Here is an 18707-nt window from a genome sequence, read left to right on the forward strand (position 1 = left end):
GGGTCTGGAATAGCGCTGTCCTGATTGGGTACTTCCTCCCTAGCAGTAATAATAAAACCTCCATCTACAGGAGTAGGTACCCCACTGCCCATGGCAACTTCAGTACTGTGGGGTGATGGTCAGTCCACTTCTTCCAGCCCACTAAATCGATTATAACAGGGGAATAGAGGGTAGTTAAGTTGTGGGCCCCATACTTCTCCATAGGACTGTGTAGCTCCCTTCCACTGGTTCCCCCTCCTCCTATGGACTAGATTCCATCCTTCTTCTGCAGGCATTCCCCACTGTTGCTGATTCTGGTATGTACCACCTCTACCTAAACCTTTCCTAGCCGGCCTCATCCAACTCCATCTAACGTCCTCCTGCCCCTCTTGCACATAGAAAAAAGACAGGGGTTTAGCTGATACCACTGACTTGCTATCACAGGGAGGAGAGGAACAAATAAATTCTACAAGTCGCGGGTCCTCAAACGTGATGACGACACAATCACCCTTTATACTTTTCTTTTTCCCACCTACCCAAGGTGCCCGTTCTACCATAAGTATGTTCTTATTTAGGCTAGGTGGTGGAGGGTAATTTTTGTCAAGCCAGTGGCATATTTTGTTTTTAATCGCCCAGAAGGGCTCAGAGGTAGACATTGGCAGCTCAGGAATCCCTGTCAGAACGACCACATACGGGCATGCATCAGGTGGTAAATTGATGTTACGTCGCAATGTGGTTTTTCTGGGCTGTGGCGGGGCAGTACTGGGGGCTGGGTTGTTAGGGGTCTTTCTGCTCACTGCACTAGGGGCAATTCCATTCGCTGCACTCGAACATGTAGAAGTGGAGGGTTTAATATTATTCACTGTACTTTGTGCCGGTAGAGGGGAAATAGAGGGGGTAGTTGTAGGAACCGGAATACTCCTCGTAGGTGGATTTAGGTTGGTACTCCTAATATTAACAATCGGTGGTGGAGCCACCGAAATAGGGGGACCAAGGGTAGTCAGTCTAGGGTCTTGAAGCGCTAGAATGGTAGCTAGTTGTTGTTCGATGTTGGAAAGCCTATTCTCCAGTGGCGAAAGCAGGGATTTTAACAAAGTAGACATAGACTCCATTAAAGAGTCAAGCCCATCCCCTGAGTTGGATAGTGTATCATTAGATCCACTAATGTCCAAAATACTGGCCAGGCTGCTATCATGAGTTATATCGCCCGGGACCCCTAAAGATAATAAATGGGGAGTGGAATCTAAAGGATCAGACTCTCTATGATCAGTGGGGGCCTGAAGAGTCCCATCATTTACTATCGCCATACCTGTAGTCTCCCTCCTAGAGTTAGAATCCATAGATCCTTCTGAGAATATAGCGGGATTGTCTGTTAGAGGATTTGTTAAGTTCAAAATATTTAAAGTTGCCATAGTTATGTCTGACCCACCCGTCTTCGAAGCAACTGTGTCGTCGTGGTTAATTATTACGGGTGGTTGGGGGATGTTAGAAGGTGGTATGCTAGTAACGGGGGCATTGCTGGGAATTAGTGATTGGCAACTGGCAGGAGTAGGGTCAATAATGGGCAACCCAACGGGAGCAGCAACAAGGGTGGTCAAACTTTGCGGTGGGGAATGTATCATGGCAATATTGCCCAATGAAGACCTTTTTGCGTGAGCCAGGTCTAATGAAACCCTCCTTTCCATTAAAGAGATACCCTGGTCTATCAGAGAGTTTGTTCGAGAAATAAAATTATCTAGTGTACCAATAACTTTTTTTGTTTTGTCGTTTCCTGCTCTCTGACTCCTAGTTTTACGAGTGGACATCTCTAACAGAGTAGAAAAAGCAAAGAACAATAAGAATATCACAACAAATGACCCACAGGTTACAATGAGCACAGAGGAAACAGATTGGCTATCCAAAGAAAGATAACCCCAGAAGCGTCAATCAAAAATCAAAAAGGTAAGGATAAGAGGTAAAATTAGGGTGCGCCCAGACCAGACACTACAGACCACGGAGGGCCACAGAGGGCCCGCCCTTTGCCCGGGCTTAGCCCCGGGCGCTCCCGCGCAGCGAGGGACTCACAAATATATAGTCATGAAGCAATAGGGCGTGGTGGGGCGGGGCGGTCAGGGAGAGTGTGGCCAGATGACTCGGCCAGAGACACCGGGACTCCTGGGAAAGCGAGTCCCGGGTCGCGCTCGCAGCCCTGCCGCCTCACAGCCTCACAGGACCCCACAGGAGCAGCTGGGTGCAGGGAACACCAAAGAGTCAGGCAGGTCAGTTCACAAACGAAGCGGGACCCGCGGAGCGGGTACCGCGAGGCGTGGGTCGGTGAGCCTGGAGCAAGTGGCAGCGCCGGATTCAAATCCCAGTTTCAGCAAAGGAGTGTCCCTTAGGTAGACGGGAGGAGATGACGTGTCTGCAGAGCTTCGCGCTGCACGTGACGTCCAGGTCAGGAAATCAGGGTCTCAATTTAGAAATATTCTGTAGAGAATTCCTTTATAGTTGAGGATGGACTATAAAGCGTTGATTGATTTGTTTTCCACAAAAGGTTGTGGTAAGGCTACTTAATGCATTGCTAAATCGCTATACAAATTGCAGGAGTACTCATTCAATATAAAATATGTACCTGGCATTAAAAGTATGAATGCTGATTGTTTGTCTGGTCTATTGATTGAGGCAGTTGACAAAACAAATGGGGAATGGTAGCATACAGAAGAACAGATAGATGATTTATGAGACCTGAGCGGAAGTTATCAAAAGGGGATTTCTGCATGTGAAAGTGGGGACGAGTGTGCGAAAAGGAACTTTTAAATGGTCCTCTCCAAAACAAGTTGTTGATGTGGGAAGTCCTTCTGTTGTTTTGTTATGTTATGTTATAACGTTTTTGTATAGCGCACGGCTACTCGAAAAGAGTGTCCCGGCGCTTTCCAAGGAAGGAGGCAAAAGGTGGACTATGGAGAGGGTGTCCTAATTCTAACTTGTTGCACTTGAAGCGTTAAAGAGAAATGGAGACTAGTATGGTGGTTTGGAGCATCCTATGCCCAGGGTTGTGAAGAGTTGTGCTAGAATGCCAAAGAGAGTTTCCAGATTATAGTTTAACATAGCATGAAGCTGTATGGCAGTGTGCAATGTACCAACGAAAACTCCTTAGTTATTTTTGTTGTATCTAGTGTTAATTTATTTGTATTCTTTCATAATATGCACATCCTCCTATGCAGTGCAAAAATCTTTATTTACTATGATTTTTGTTGTGTGTCCACCGTTGTTAAGAAAGAGGGGAATGCTGTATAGTCGGTGAGCTGGAATGTAGTGGGTCAGGTTCCATGGAACTGGGATAGAAGGATTCTGAAAATATAAATTGGAGGTTGTGCATTGTGCTGCCCAGCGGGTATTACCATTAGAATAAAGGTGTACTTACCGTCTCACATGTCCTGTTTCTGTGTTTCTGATGATTCATTATTCGGTGTCATCCAAGGGCCAGTTTTATCGCCCTCTTATTTAACGATTACATCTACCCTTTTGTTTGAACTCCTGCAGTCATTTAGATCTACTTTTTTTTTTTTTTTACTCCTATAAAGATGAAACCCAATTGATTTTTAAATTCAATAAGAAAGGTGAACTATTTTCATCCCTTCGCTGTCTGGAGAAGCTCAAATTGTGGAAGCATTATAACTGATTGACAATCAAACTTGATAAGACCACATTCTCCTTCCTAGTATCATCCCCAGGTGCTACAACTCTTGGCCAAATGATGTTGGCCATCGTCTGAAACCTGTGGTATACTTAAGCAGTCTTGGGATGAAAATTGATTTCAAACTGAAGAGGGATTATCAGCTATCTTTGGTGGTTTCATCCTGCTTCTATTGGTTTAGGTGCCCAAAGCCAATATTAAAGACTCTCCTGAAAGTAGCCAGAAGAATGGTGGTGACTGCCTACATACGTTCGAGACTAGACTACTGTAATGCTCTTTACATTGGTATTTCGAAGTCTTGAATTAATTAACTTCAGTTGATGCATAATCCAGTAGCACAACTGACCTCGGAAGCCCCACTGTTTTCCTTTGCCAGCTCCTTGTTACTCAAGCTTCACTGGATACCAGCCCACAAGCCAATCTTTTTTTAAATATTATGCCTAATCCATAAATGTCTTTTTATATTTTATTTTTTTAAATATATTTTGATACATTTATGCAGGTTGTATACATTGGAACAGGGTCTATATAACAGTCTCTACAACAAGCAAGGAGTATCACCTCAGTGATTTAGGCAATTCGAGCATTAAAAACCATATTTGTAACTTTCAGAACAACATTCCACAACTCCCATCAAACTTCCCCCATCCGAAAGCCAATGAACGCATACAGTGTCTCAACAGTCCCAAGCCTAGGTGTTGAGAAAAAGTAAGAAATAGGCAGCACAATTGGAAAATAACATCAAAACTTAACCCAAAATACAAGTACCTGGCCAGATTCATGCGGAGTAGGTTCACAAAAATTGGGGGAAACCCTAATGAGAAGAGTCACGGGTTTATCATTTTTGCTATGAGTTTTGAATTCTTCCACAGGAATATCCTAGGGCTCTGCTATTAAATTATTCCTAAATGCAGCTTGTTCCTCCTTGTGTAATAGCGTACTTTCAGATTGCAGCCAAGGGAACAACGCTGAGCACATGTATCGCCAGGTTGGGGGAACGGGGGGCAGGCGGTGGGGGGTAAACATATTCTTCCAGTGCATCGTGATGTTATGTTTCACCAGTGGTAGAGGAAGAGCCAATCATTGTCCATGTCCAAATAGGAAGAAAAAGAGATACAAGACCAGACCATATGCAATAAGTCCGCATCGAGCAATTGACATTGGGGGCATTCAAAGCTTCCCCAGGGATATATTTAACTAATACATTTGGGTGTCAAATATGCCTGGTTCAGGATATTAAATTGAATGTATTTAAACCTGGCGTTACTGTCACATTATGTGGATACAGCATTATTTTATTCCATTTGGCCTCAGGAAACCGCCTTGTCAAGTCTGACTCCCAAGTATCTCAAAACGATTCCTTGGAATGGTCCCAGTGATATACATAAGCAATGTAGAACCATTTGATCAGTTTACCCCTAAGGGTCATGGTGTGTAACATCTGATATACTTCATATGTGACAGGCCCCAATGACTGAATTTGAAATAAATCTGTGTATCCGTTTAATACTTTCATAAGTAAGGAGTTGCCCGGTGGGAGGGTTAAGAGGTGCATCATAATCTGCTATAACCATGGGGAAATCCAGTCATTTGCCATTGATAAAGAGATTCCCCAGTGTAGACAGACCCAGGTCGGCCCAAGCACGAACTTGACCAAACAGAATCCATTCTGTTTGGATGGGGAGAATAAGCAGCTGAGTCGCAGGGGCATGTGGCGGCATTGACTTCGTAATCACTCGTATTTGAGTAAAACACGGCAAGGCTGTTCACATCAGCTTAGGGAAGTGTCTCTGAGAGCATTGGGATGAAAACGTTAAGGAGTGAAGTGAAACAACTTTATAGTTGGAAACATTAAACCTTGTTTGAGATGATCTAACACCTGCCAACCATTCGGATGTCCACTGTAGATGGGCTGCTGCATAATATCGCCCAAAATCATGGGGGCCTAGAACCCCGCCCTCCACAGATAAATTAAGAGGAGATAATTCTACCCGGTGACATTCTGCAACCCAGATCAAGTCACCTAGGAGCTTGTCAAGTTCAGAATGAGGAATAAGTAATGGGAGATTTGCAAAATAATATAGCGAACTAGGGAACACCACCATCTTAATCAATGCATTCCGACCCATAATCAACAGAGGGAGAGAAGACCAGAAAAGTATTTGTCAACATAGTGCCCGGATTGCTATTCCCATAGTACCATCCTACAGATCTTCGGGTGAATGGTAATGATCGACCGGTTTCTAAACAATAGGGATAAATGCATTCATCATTGTACATGAAGGGGGGAGAAAATATCTTGAGCATGGAGGAAAATTAGAAGATTCGCCCCAGATCATAGCAAAGTTGTGTAGCAGTTGTGCACTCGAAGAAAGATTCATGCCTGCATCGCTAACTTGTAACAGAAAATTATCTGCATATAATGGCGTGGTATGCCAAAGCGGTTTTTCCCACTGTGTCTCAAGAAGGGGTAACCATGCTTCAAGGGTCTCCATGGCCATGGCGAATAGTAATGTCGATAAAGGGCAGCCCCGATGTGTGCCTCTGCCAACAGTCCATGAAACAAAGATTCACTACCCATGAGTGGTCAGATTTGCATATAGAATATGCACCCATTTATGCCAGTATGGACCGACGCATAACTGAATCAAGACATATATCCCCAGTAACGAGAATCGAAGTCCTTTTCAAGGTCAAGAGCAATACATGCAGCATTTGGAAACAATTCAGGGGTATGGCACGCAATATTCTATAACCTCTAGAAATTGGGGGAGGTATTGCGTACTGTGATGAAGCCGTATTAGTCGTCCTGTATCAGATGGGGGAGTTCTTGCGACTAGCTAGTATTTTCGCTAAGATCTTATCATCCTTATTCAGGATACATAATTAGAGGCAAGTAGCTATATCTGCAGGATCCATGTGGAGTTTCAGCATAGTGAAAATAAAAGCTTTATTAAAAGAAGGAGGGAGAAAATCAGATAAAATTCAGCCGGAATACCATTGGATCCCTGGTATTGCCACGAGGGAAATCCTGCAGGACTGACCTATTTTTTCTGCCCCAATATGGATAGTTCCATAAATGTCTTTATGGTAGAACTCTCTTTTCCACAAGTCTTGCCCCGTCTTCTACACCCCAGTCAGATGTCTTTCTTCCTCTAATACCTTTATTTTATTTATTTATTTTTAGAGTTTTCTATAGCGCAAACTTGAACCGATTAGGTTATCAGAGCGCTTTACATAGCACCAGTTTCGTTACATGTTAACACAGCAGTTTACATAGAATCAGTTACGTTGCACATTTCAGTAACTTGAACCGATTAGGTTATCAAAGCGCTTTAAATAAGACAGCATTCGATGTCCAGTGCCCTCCTCCGCCGTGTAGCGGGGGACCACTTCCAGCCCTCCGAAGTCGTCGAGCTGTCGGGACTAGGCTCCTGGAATGTCCAGTGCCCTCCTCTGCCGTGTAGCGGGGGACCTCTTCCAGCCCTTCGAAATCGTCGAACTGTCGGGACTAGGCTCCTGGAATTTCAGCTGTCCCTTTACAACTACTTTGTTTGAAGTCATGACGGAAGTCTCAATCCCAGCAGCAACCAAGTGAGCTCTCTGTCTCCAAGTTTCTCTCCGCGCTTGGTGATAGTTCCTCAAGGCCATAAATTCCCCCAACACAGTTTTTTCCATCTTAGTTCTTATGCGTGGAAATGACAGGAAACTGGAGTTCATACGAAATAAACGTCCGGATAATCCGGCACTGGCAGTGGCCCCAAGCTGGCAACAGGTCGGGAGGCAGGCCACAAGACCAAGAGAGGGCCACAGGATTAGCAGGAGGCCGGGGGAAAGTTGGGGCGAGCCAGTGGAAGCGGCGATCGCCATCAGCAGTCGCCTCCGGCCGCCATCTTAGAGTCAGGCAGGCGCTGGGAGGATTCCCTCGGTGGTGGTCTCCACCGAAATAAGGGTAGAGGAAATTATGCCAGTAGCTGCGGCGAGAGTCTCAGCAAGCCGGGGTAGCGCAGGACGCGATCCTACCTCCCAGCGGCGGCCGCAGTCAGCAGAGTCCACGGCGCCGTGCCGCCCGCCATCTTGAGCGCCTCTGCCCTCTCCTCCTTCACCTCGGGAGAACGAGCTCCTGAACATCCTTAAATTAAAAAAGAAACGGACTGGCGGTAGATAATTTTCAGATTTATCGTCTAAGCTATGGAGCCAGTTTCTGCTGGACTAAAGATTCATTGTGTCCCACTTTAGCTTCAGTAAGAGACTTAAAACCTGTCTTTACACATTGTAGTATTTCTCTTTGCTCTGATTTCTTATTTGCTTATGCCTGGAGACCTTAGGATGGTAGCACGCTTTATAAATGGCCGATAACACAACATAACAGTCAAACTTGTAATACAGCTCTATCTGAAACGCTGAAGAGTGTCAAGGAATCATCCGGATACTTCCCACACAAAATGAACATTCAAATCCCTCGGTAGAGCTTTTGCCTGACATCTCTGGAGTGCACTCGAAAGCGGATAAGATCATTTTTGGGTGGATGAGCGTTTGCCTCCGTCCAAAGCTGTGAGAGGCTATACGCCGGTCTTGGCCACGCACCGCTTTAGAGCTGTATCCCTGGTGTCGCGGGACCACGCCTCTCTCTGCTAGTCAGCCAGTGAATTATTCCATTAGGTTGGCTGGTTTATAAATTTGAGATGGTTTACAAGGCCCTTGTATGTTTTTCTAATTAGCCACCACAGCTGTTTCATCATGATACTCCATCGCCACCAGGCATTTCCCCTTGTATTGCGGTGCCTGGCTATCGGCCAGCACTCCGCAAGCCACAGATCATTAAGAAGCCAGCGCTCGAGCAGGCCATGGATATCCCCAATGCATACTTCTGTAGGTGGGTAAACTTGAGTGCTATCATTTGGGTAATGGTAACATCTGTTATTTACAGCATTTAGAAATGGCAGAAGTGGGGTATTTAGAGCTATGTAGAACACAAGTTATCGCTGCCATCACAAATATGTTCTACTTAAAAGCAGAAGATGGCCCCTATTAGCAGGAATTGCATAGATCTGTGACTTTGCTCATTTTGTGTCCTGTCTGTTGAAAAATCTAGCATGTCATAGAGTGTTTCAGACTGGTCTCTACTGTGGGCCTCTTAGACTCTGCAACCCCACACAGTAAGCGCTATATAAATGCAATTGCAATCTCTACCTTTGCGTGCAACTGTGGTGAGTGGCAAGTGGTGTGCATCAAAAGTGCAGACTTTCAAAAACGCCTACTACTTGCACCTGGGGGCATGAGTTGGGGCAGTCGGCGTTAAGCTGGGAACTGAGGAGAGCCCAAGGCGTGGACTGGCCTACTTTTGCCTAAATTCTTATGCACTTGTGCACAATCTGCATGCTGTAACGGTCTGTATTTTTCAAATTTCTCTAATTTTTTGTGTAATTAGTGTCTTAAAGTACTTGAAAGGAATCAAAAAGTGGCACTTTGGAACTACATAAAACCGCATAATAAATGCACCCGTGTCTGCTTCTTTAATTTCAGGTTCAGAAATAAAAATAATACAGTTCCCGAAGCCAGCACGCAATGAAATCATCATGCCCTAAATATATCTCTCACGGGAGACAGAGTCCCATTTAGGAAACAAATATTAGCATCACAAACGTCTCAAACTAATTTAGCATGAATTTCTGAAAAATACATTTTAATTAGCATGACAGATCATGATGAAACTGTACAGCAGATGTTAGTAATAATTGTATATAAGTTAGGGAGAAAGTATTAAAGATACGAAGTATTTTCTAAAATGGAAGGCCATAATGATGGGGCATGTAAGTCGAGATGAGATTCGTAAGAGTTCATGCTGTGAAACCTGGGGACCAAAATCCTAATCCCAGCATCTGTACTCAACAAATTGTGTGACGCTGGGCATATTATTACATCTCACTGGAATTAATTACCTCATTAAATACGTTCCTCGTTTTTTCCAGGTTCAATAAAATGAAAGAGCACTAACTCCATTGTGTTGCTGTAAGTTGTGCAGTCAGTCAGCTGAATCAGGGGCGGCTCTAGGCTCATGACGGCCCTGGTCAGGGAGCGTAGATAGGGGGCCCCGGAAGAGGGGGTCCGGGCGGGGTGGAACGCGGAGGCCAGTGAAGAGGGGGGGGGGCGGGGGTGTCGGTGTGTTTGGAAGTGGAACAGAGCCGGAGGCCACCAAATCCCTGCCAGGGGCCACCACGCAAATATGTATCCATCCTCGGAGGATTATTATATTAAGGATAAATATTGGGGTGGCGGCCCCTGGGGTTTGGTGGCCCTATGCAGGTGCACAGCTTGCACATGCCTAAGGCCGCCCCTGGCTGAATAGGGACATCTAAGCAGCCCACACGGCCCTCTTTGGGCAGAACAGAAAACTGACGACGAGTCAGACCTGATTATTGCTGATAAAGCCAAGTCTTAATCGATTACCAGAATTTCAGATGGTCGGATTCTTCTTCCTCTTCCGGAGGCAAGGCGATCCATATGTGGTGCCCCTGTTCAATGGCCACAGTCCTTATTTAGATATTTAGCGTAGCTTGGTATGGCTCTAATGGTGATGCACAAGTCACAGAAGGGAATGAATGTGTCCACCTCACCTGACTCTTGTAAGTAGAGACCTTAAGTGGTTGCTTGACTTCCTCCGGATTTAATTTTGTAAAACTTTTTTGGTGTTTCTGATTTTCATAGATATTGAGACATTCCTGGTGGAATTTTTGCAGAATGAGGATCTGAGTGACCGGGCGTGGCAGCGTAGAGATGCTCTGTTACTGGGCTTTCGGCAGATGAAGGCAAGGTTTGTGTGATTTTTGTTTCAGGATAATGTTGAATCTGTTTTATTGAGCAGCACAAAAGAAACCATAATGCCACACTGTTAAAAAAAATCCTTAATTTCAGAAATAAAGTACAGTCTCAAGCAGCTATCACCCAAAGTTCGAATTTCATTTATCAAAAGATATAGAAACTGAACAGAGAAACCCACTGCGCCCTACAACTTAACAATACACAAAGTTAGAAAACAAGAGGGGCTGAGGGTAGGCACAGGAAGAAGTGGGGGCAACATTTAGAGCTGAGATACGGCCACAAAAAAAGACAGTTCCTCCCTTCAGCACCTTAATAGCGGATGAGGGCAAACACCACGCTTAGGAAACATTTTTCAAGAGATGCAGCCCCCACACTTACTGCCAAGTCCCTCACACTTGGTCTCCAGAAAAGCACAAGTGTCCGCACTAAAGTGAAGATATCCACTTTATCCTGTTCCGTAACTTGAAGTTCAGATGGGCACCACAAGGAGGTGGTTTCGTTTATACTTAGGAATTCTTGCTTAAATGATGGCAAGTTCTGCCTCTTCCTCTTTGTCATCCAGCTCAGGCCCAAACAAATCAGTATTCTGCCCCTGAAGGTCAAGTGCCACTTCTTAGCAGCTCTGTGAGTTACTTGCTCCCTCTATGTTGGGCTCTACCATGACGGTGCCAACACCTGGAATTCTCCACCCCATGACCCTCTTGGGCATGTACGTTGCCAAGGGTCTCCTGTGACGATGACATATCGTCAAGCATAGGATTCTCCAACGAGTAACTCTGGATCTAATGGCGCTCTCCAGCTACCTCTGAATCGCTCCACTATGTCTAGCCCACCCTAGTATATGCAAAGGGGTTGAATTATGGGTGTTTCCAAAATGAAAACTATAATTTGTGTGTAGAGTTCAATCTCGGAGACCAAGCAAGCTATAAATATTATTCGCCCAAAAAACACAAGACCTGGACACCTAAAATCAGCTTAAGGAATTCTTTGCTAGCAAGTTTTAGTAACAGCTGTTCCTTCTTCACGGAAGCTCTAGATGAGACATTTCTGAGCTTAGAGCAAAATCCATTTATTAAGTGAGTCCGAAAAGAGATAATGTATTGTGTTCTCAGCACATCAGGAATGATATAATTGTGGAGAGTAGTATTTGAAAAAATCTCAACTAAATGTTTTCTGGAACCTCCCCATGTAGTGCGTAGAACCATCTTATTATTAGGGTTGTACTTGCTTCCTTTGAGAAATATTTCCGGAGCATGGGATGGGCTACCCAGGGAAGAGCGGCTTTGTGATCTCTGCAGGAACCATGTACAAGTTTAAAATCACGTGCAATTTGATTGTCCCTTTCTGCTTTCGCTGCGTCGTCTATTTTTAAAACCTTTGTTTTCAAAGTACAATATTTATTCGTCAGCAGAAGCCTTGAAATTTCATTTGGCATCACCCACAGAAATGGTCTGTTTAAAAATGTTTAACTTTTTTCAACAATTAAAAAAAAAAAAAAGATAGGTCTGTCTCTATTTACGGATTAGTGCTCGGGGATGAAGTAGAGAACACTTTCCTGAAGTACACCGAACCCAGTTATTTTAAGAGAAAAAAATTCAAAACAATGGCTGAGGCATACAAGGTTTGGAAGGCTTTTACGAAAAGATTTGGGTTGGGAAGATTCAACGCCTATACTAGGTTATATCAGAACCCTACGCTACCACAAGAGATTTTCTCAGATACGATATTTTTGGAGTGGGGAAGCCGGGGGCTGAAGAAAGTGGGCGATGTGTTAGGGCCCAACGGAATGCGCCAATTCATGGAAATACAAGATACATTTGGCCTTAGCTCAGGGAACTTCTTTAAGTACCTACAGATTAGAAGCTTCCTCTCTAGCAAAAAAGGGGGATTAAGGGGTTTCGAAGAAAACACAATTTTGGGGATCATTGAGAGGGGACAGGGCTGTACAATTAAATATTTGTATGCTGAGCTTATTGAAAATAGGGAGGACGACCTAGGGAAGTATGAATCTAAATGGGTTAACAAGCTAGGAATAGAGCAGGAGGTATTTCGGAATTCATTACAGCTAGGCCAGGAGATTCTTTACTCAGCAGCCCTTCAAGCTCAACATTACAAAACTATCTATATGCTATATTACACACCGGCAAGAATCGCACAGTGGGGAGGGACACACGTGATCACCTGCCCACGCTGCGATAGTCCAGAAGGAGATATCATTCATATATTCGCCACCTGCCCCCACCTACAACCTCTGACTGAAGCTATTGAATTATTCTTGGAAAGATCTTTAAAAATAGAGGTTAAGTTAACTCCAAGTTGGATCCTACTAGGGGCGGCGGAGGACTCACACCACCAACAGTTTGAATACTTTCTTTTTGTAGCTATGGCAGTGCTCCGAATCTGTATTACTTCAGCTTGGCGTGACCGACTTCCACCCACAGTACATCAATGGGTAGCCAGGCTGCTAAGTGTTTATAATTTAGAGAAAGGGATTTATGCTAGGAAGGGTAAAAGGGGTAGAGCTCTAGGGCTACATATATGGAACCCACTCAATAAGTGGAAGGAAAGGTAATTACTTTCCATTTAATATAGATAACTTCAAACAGATGTTCAAGTCTACTACCCACCTCAAGTTGATTTATGTTTTGTTTGTGCTGCAAATGTACAAGTAGTCTTAAGTAATATGGATTTTTGTACTACTCGATTAATTTAAAGCTTAACCCAAGTCATCTAATGATTTGGATTTAAACTGTGTTTTTTATTGAATGTAGGTATATTCTGGTTTTTTTTTTTCGTTTTTTTTCTTGGTATATGTTTGTTCTTAGTCACCTTCTCCCTTATCGTGTAAAATTGTCCTGTGCGGGGGGCGGGGGGGGGGGGGGGGGTAAAATTTGTTGTAAAATGAATAAAAAATATTTTAAATAAATTAAAAAAAAAGATAGGATTATATTAATTGTATTTGTTCTTGTAATTGTCAATCATGATTTTTAGTGTATTAATATTTAAACAGTCTAATTGATTTATGGTGTTTACATTGCTTTGTTAAGCTGCTTGCACTGAATCCTATATATGTATGATATTAGAACTGCTATAGTCCTTATATTATGATAGGTTATTTTTTTATTTCCTAAATAATTGCATATATAATCAATCAGGGACTTGTAAAGCACAGTTATTCACCCGTGAGGGTCTCAAGGAGCATTTGCACCTTACTAGTCCAAGTACCTTTTATGTAAGTAGAGTGCGTCGGCATATTGTGTGATCCTGTTGTATTTTATTTTGTGCATTTTTATCAGTGAGAATTATTTTATTGCAGATCCTTGTGTATTTGCTTATGTGGAACTATTTTTTAAATTATTATTTTATTTAGCATTGAAAAATCAATACAGTCATACATTCTGGCTTGATGCAATATGGTACGGCAATATACATGTTGGGACACAAATTTGGCGGCAGTGCAATCGGTCACCATTGCAATGTTCCATCAGACGAACTGTGAATACCATTGAGAACCAATTTTTAAAATATATATATATATATATATATATATATATATATATATATATATATATATATATATATATATATATACACACACACATATCTAAAGATCTCAATGAGGTATCTTATACATTCATATGCAGCATACATTATATGTTCGTTATGTGATATAGACAAACTACTGGATGATTACATTTTCTCCCCATCCTCGTATTTCCAAGCCCGTGGTACATGACATAGTAACAGGGAAGGGGTGTAAAAACCCACGTACTAATCATCGTGATGCGAATTAAAATCCTGCATTAGCCGGCAATACGTAGTGAATGGCCGATAATCAACTGAAAAGTCCCATCATCACTACTTTTAGCTCCTGACCCAACACTGCCCCTGCTGGAAGCCAGGTGTCACTGTGAGACTGGCAGCATGGTGACCGCGGCAATCCGCGTCCTCGAAGTCTGACCATTTGTTTTAATCAAAAATACTGTCATTTTAGTGGTTGTAGTGTGTTGAATCTTGTTATTATTGTTCTCGTGCTGATGATTATTCTATTTCGTGTGCACATGCCTGTGCATGTGCATAGAATGTATTAATGTATTCTTTTGAATGTGGAGTTACTCTCAGTAGCCAGGTGTCCGTTGAGCTTGGTCAGTTGCTACTTGGACTCCTGGCTGATGAGACGCTCCTCCTGTGATTGGAAACCTAATCGAATAAACCTCATTTGGATTACTTACCTTTTCTGGATCATTATTCAAGACCTTTGGTCCTCTACATATTTGGCGACGATCGGGATTGTTTCCATCACCGACCCACGCAAAAGGATTTTTGATGAATTCGCATCAAATTTGAATTTTGGCGAACGATCCTTTGATGACCTTTTATTCCATACTGGCTTATTTAGTCACTTCAAACGGATCTTCGGATTTTTGGGACACGTTTACATGAGAGAGGAGGAGCGGATTCAAATTTGTTTCACCGACACTTTTCTGGATTTAAGTGTCGTCGGTGTTTCTTGAGACGATAAACTCCTTCAAAGTCGTTTGGGGATTTAACACTATTTTCGGATTTACTCTAAGAATTGAATCTAAACTTGCCTCGTTTTACTTTTTGAATTACGCGCTTACCGGTCTCTTGGAACCCCGGCAGCACGTCTTGGAACCTTCGGAATCCTTGGAACTCTCGATACGCGTGGAATTCTGGGATTCCACGCTTACGACGCTGCACACTGACGGCACGTCGCACGTTGGACGCTACGCAAGACCGCCATCTTGGTAAAGGGTGAAGGTTCGTACTCGGAGATTCACTCCCCTCACAGACAGTCCAAACGACAGACAGTTCAAGCGGCAGACAGTACAAGCGACAGACTGTTCAAGCGGTGGGCTGTTCAAGCGGCAGACAGCTCAAGTGACAGGCAGTTTAAACGACGGACTGCTCAAGTGACAGACAGTCCTAACAACGCTTTATCCCTGCGTGTGTACCGGCGATTCACACGCCTTACTACCACATCTAATTGTAACAGTAACTATATTTGGTGCCTTTTAACCAAAACGTTTTCTTTCAGCAAATTGTGTTTTTCAAGTTTTTTTTTTGTTTTTCTCTGTGTTATTGGTTCTACATATTTACTTCCTTAATTTATATTTGTAACATGGCTTCTGTTAGGGAGGTCACTCAACCCCCTCCTTTCCTTGAAAAACCTGGAAAACCTACGTTATTATGGTCAGAGTGGTTTGGCCTGTTTGAGAATCACATTTTAGCAATTGATGCTTCAGACTATTCTCCTCCTAGGAAATTTGCTCTTCTTTTTGGCAGTCTTGGGTTGGCCGCGCAACGCATTTTTAAGAGCCTGGTTCCCATTCCCCCTCCAACTGCTGCTGGTTCAGGTGATAACGAATGGAATATTTATATAGAGGCTATTGCCAGGTTAAAGAATCAATTTGAAGAATCTCCTAATATCATGCTGGAGAGACACAATTTTTATAAAAGAAAGCAAAAGGAGGATGAAAAAATTGACGAATATATTTCAGCATTGAGGGTATTAGCTATAACCTGTGATTTTGGTCCTTTGCTGGACAATTACATTCGTGATCAATTTGTATTCAATTGTTCTTCTACCAAGGTGAAAGAAAGAATTCTAAGTTGTAAGAATCCTTCATTGTCCGAAGTTATCGATCTTAGCCTTAGTATTGAAAGATCCGTAACTTCTACTAAAGCCATGGCTTTAGATTCAGTCACTAAGGTTAACTTCATTTCTGATGATATGTCTAACGATGGTTTATATGCCATTTCTAGTAAAGAAACTAAGGAAAAGTGGCAGACTAAGTCTAGTGGTAATACAAATAAGCAAAATTTTTGTTTTAGATGTGGGTCCAAATTTCACATTGGAAATTTCAAAGGGTGTCCCGCCATGAACAAACGGTGTGTGGGGTGTAAGAAAGTTGGACACTTCCAAAAGGTTTGCAGATTCCAAAAGAAATCTGTCAAGGTCAACTATGTGGATATGGATGAATGTAATGACACCTTTGATAATTTAATGTTAATGGTGGAGTGTGATGATTCTGAACCTATTAAGGGACCTTTGTGTGAAGCCATAATCGACAACATTAAACTACAGGTAATGGCTGATTCTGGTGCTCCCATTACTATCCTCAGGGACTCTACATTTTTTGATAAATGGGGAAAAGATGTAAAATTAAGTCAATCTGATGTTAATTCTAAAGCTTTCGGGGAGAAAGATATTGACATGTTAGGCTTTTTCTTAACAAGTGTAGAAGTCCTGGGTAGATCCATTATTACAAAAGTCTACGTAGCAATTAAAGGGAAAGATATCGTAGGTTGGAAATACCTTGCTAAAATGGGTCTATATCTTGTTCCTGGAGACGAAAATCCAATCAAAGTACGTGACTTTCCTATTTGCTTTATTGAGGATACTAAAATCGATAGAACTGAATTGTTAAGAGAGTTTAAAAATGTGTTTAGTAATAAAATTGGTTTGGTGAGTAGCGCAGAACACAAGATTAGACTCATTCCCGGAGCATCACCAGTTTTCCATAAGGTTCGCCCTGTTCCCCTTAGTGTCAGGGCGGAACTTAAAAAGATGCTTGAGGATCTGGTTAGAGACAAGATTATAGAACCTTCAGAATCCTCCCAATGGGTTGCGCCCATCGTCGTCGCACGCAAGAAAAATAATGAGATCAGGCTATGCGCAGACCTCAGGGGTCTCAACAAAAACATAAAAATTGATTGTCATCCCCTCCCCAAAATACAAGAACTACTAGCAAATCTGGGTGGTGCTAGGTGGTTTTCATTGTTAGACTTAAAGTCCGCTTACCACCAGATTCCCTTGTCCAAAGATTCTCAAGAGTTAACAACCTTTGTGACCCCATTTGGTGCTTTTAAGTTTCTGAGGCTTCCATTCGGGTTAGCATCAGCAGCAAGTATATTCCAAAGGTTAATGGACTCTTTGTTTGGGGATCTAGTGGGAGTTCAAGCATACTTAGATGACATTTTGGTCTTTACTAAAACAATGGAGGAACACAATATACTACTCAAAAAGGTTTTGTTCATTCTCGGCAGTAGGGGTATGACAGTCAGAGAAGACAAATGCAAGTTTGGAGTGTCTGAATTAGAGTATTTGGGTCATTCAATTTCGAAAACTGGCATTAGACCAAAATTTTCTGTTATTAGGGCTTTAATGGAAGCTAAACCCCCAAGTGATAAAGACACTCTACGTTCGTTTCTAGGCCTTGCCGAGTACTATGCCAGATTTGTAGAAGGGTACGCCCAGGTGGTGGAACCTCTGAGGTTACTATTGAAGAAAGGTCAAAAGTTTATTTGGACAAAAGAGTTGGATGAGACTTTTGCTAAAATCAAGGATTTAATTGTCTCTGCACGTTCCCTTCAGGCGTTTAGGGATGATTCTATGTGCATTATTGCAGTAGATGCAAGTATGAAAGGGCTTGGTGCCGTACTGTGTCAACAGGTGGAAGACAAGGAACACACGGTAGCTTTTGCCTCTAGATCCTTGAAGGACTTTGAAAAACACTACAGCACAATTGAAAGGGAAGCATTAGCCTGTGTGTGGGCGACACAAAAGTTTAAAATGTATATCTGGGGCCGCAAGTTTGTAATGCTATCTGACCACAAACCCCTTTCATTTATTTTCAACAAAATTTCTGGTACCAATAGCCTGTCTCCTAGGCTGACCAGATTGGTTTCTAAACTACAGGAATTCAATTTTGAATTAAGACACATCACGGGAGGTAAAAATTTCAGGGCAGATTGCTTGTCCAGAATGTTGATGGACAAAGATGATGAGGATGACTTAGTTGAAGAAGATGTAGAATGTGTCTCTATGGTGGATGCTGTGGAGGAGTGGAGTTCAACCATTTCTGAAAAGGATTGGAAAGAAGCTAGTAAAATGGATGGTGTTTTGTCACAGGCTTTGGAGTTTTCGACTAAAACTTGGCCAGATGTTAGGAACCTGTCTGGGGATCTAAAGAATTTTGCTCAGGTGGCAGAGGAACTATCAGTCAAAGACGGAGTTCTGTTAAGAGGTGATAAGTTCGTTCCCCCCAGTGGTTTAAGGAACAAGATTGTCAAGTTAGCACATGAAGGTCACCTTGGTGTGACCAAGACTTGTATGAGGATCAAAGCTCATTATTGGTGGCCAGGTATCGACTCACAGGTTAGAACTACTGTGGACAGTTGTGAAGAATGTCTTTTGTCCGATAAG

The 18707-nt window shown here is 42.8% G+C and overlaps 1 protein-coding gene across 1 annotated transcript in view; it reads left to right on the plus strand.

The window, feature by feature from the left end:
- SKAP1 (src kinase associated phosphoprotein 1) overlaps positions 1-18707 on the plus strand; it is a 1469988-nt gene that overhangs the window by 35429 nt on the left and 1415852 nt on the right. The window contains exon 2 of the mRNA XM_078645553.1: positions 10364-10469. Within this exon, the coding sequence (XP_078501679.1) occupies positions 10364-10469 (106 nt within the window). The remainder of the gene's footprint in view (positions 1-10363; positions 10470-18707) is intronic.

Source organism: Lissotriton helveticus, chromosome 5_1 (assembly GCF_964261635.1).
Source record: "Lissotriton helveticus chromosome 5_1, aLisHel1.1, whole genome shotgun sequence".
NCBI lineage: Eukaryota > Metazoa > Chordata > Amphibia > Caudata > Salamandridae > Lissotriton > Lissotriton helveticus.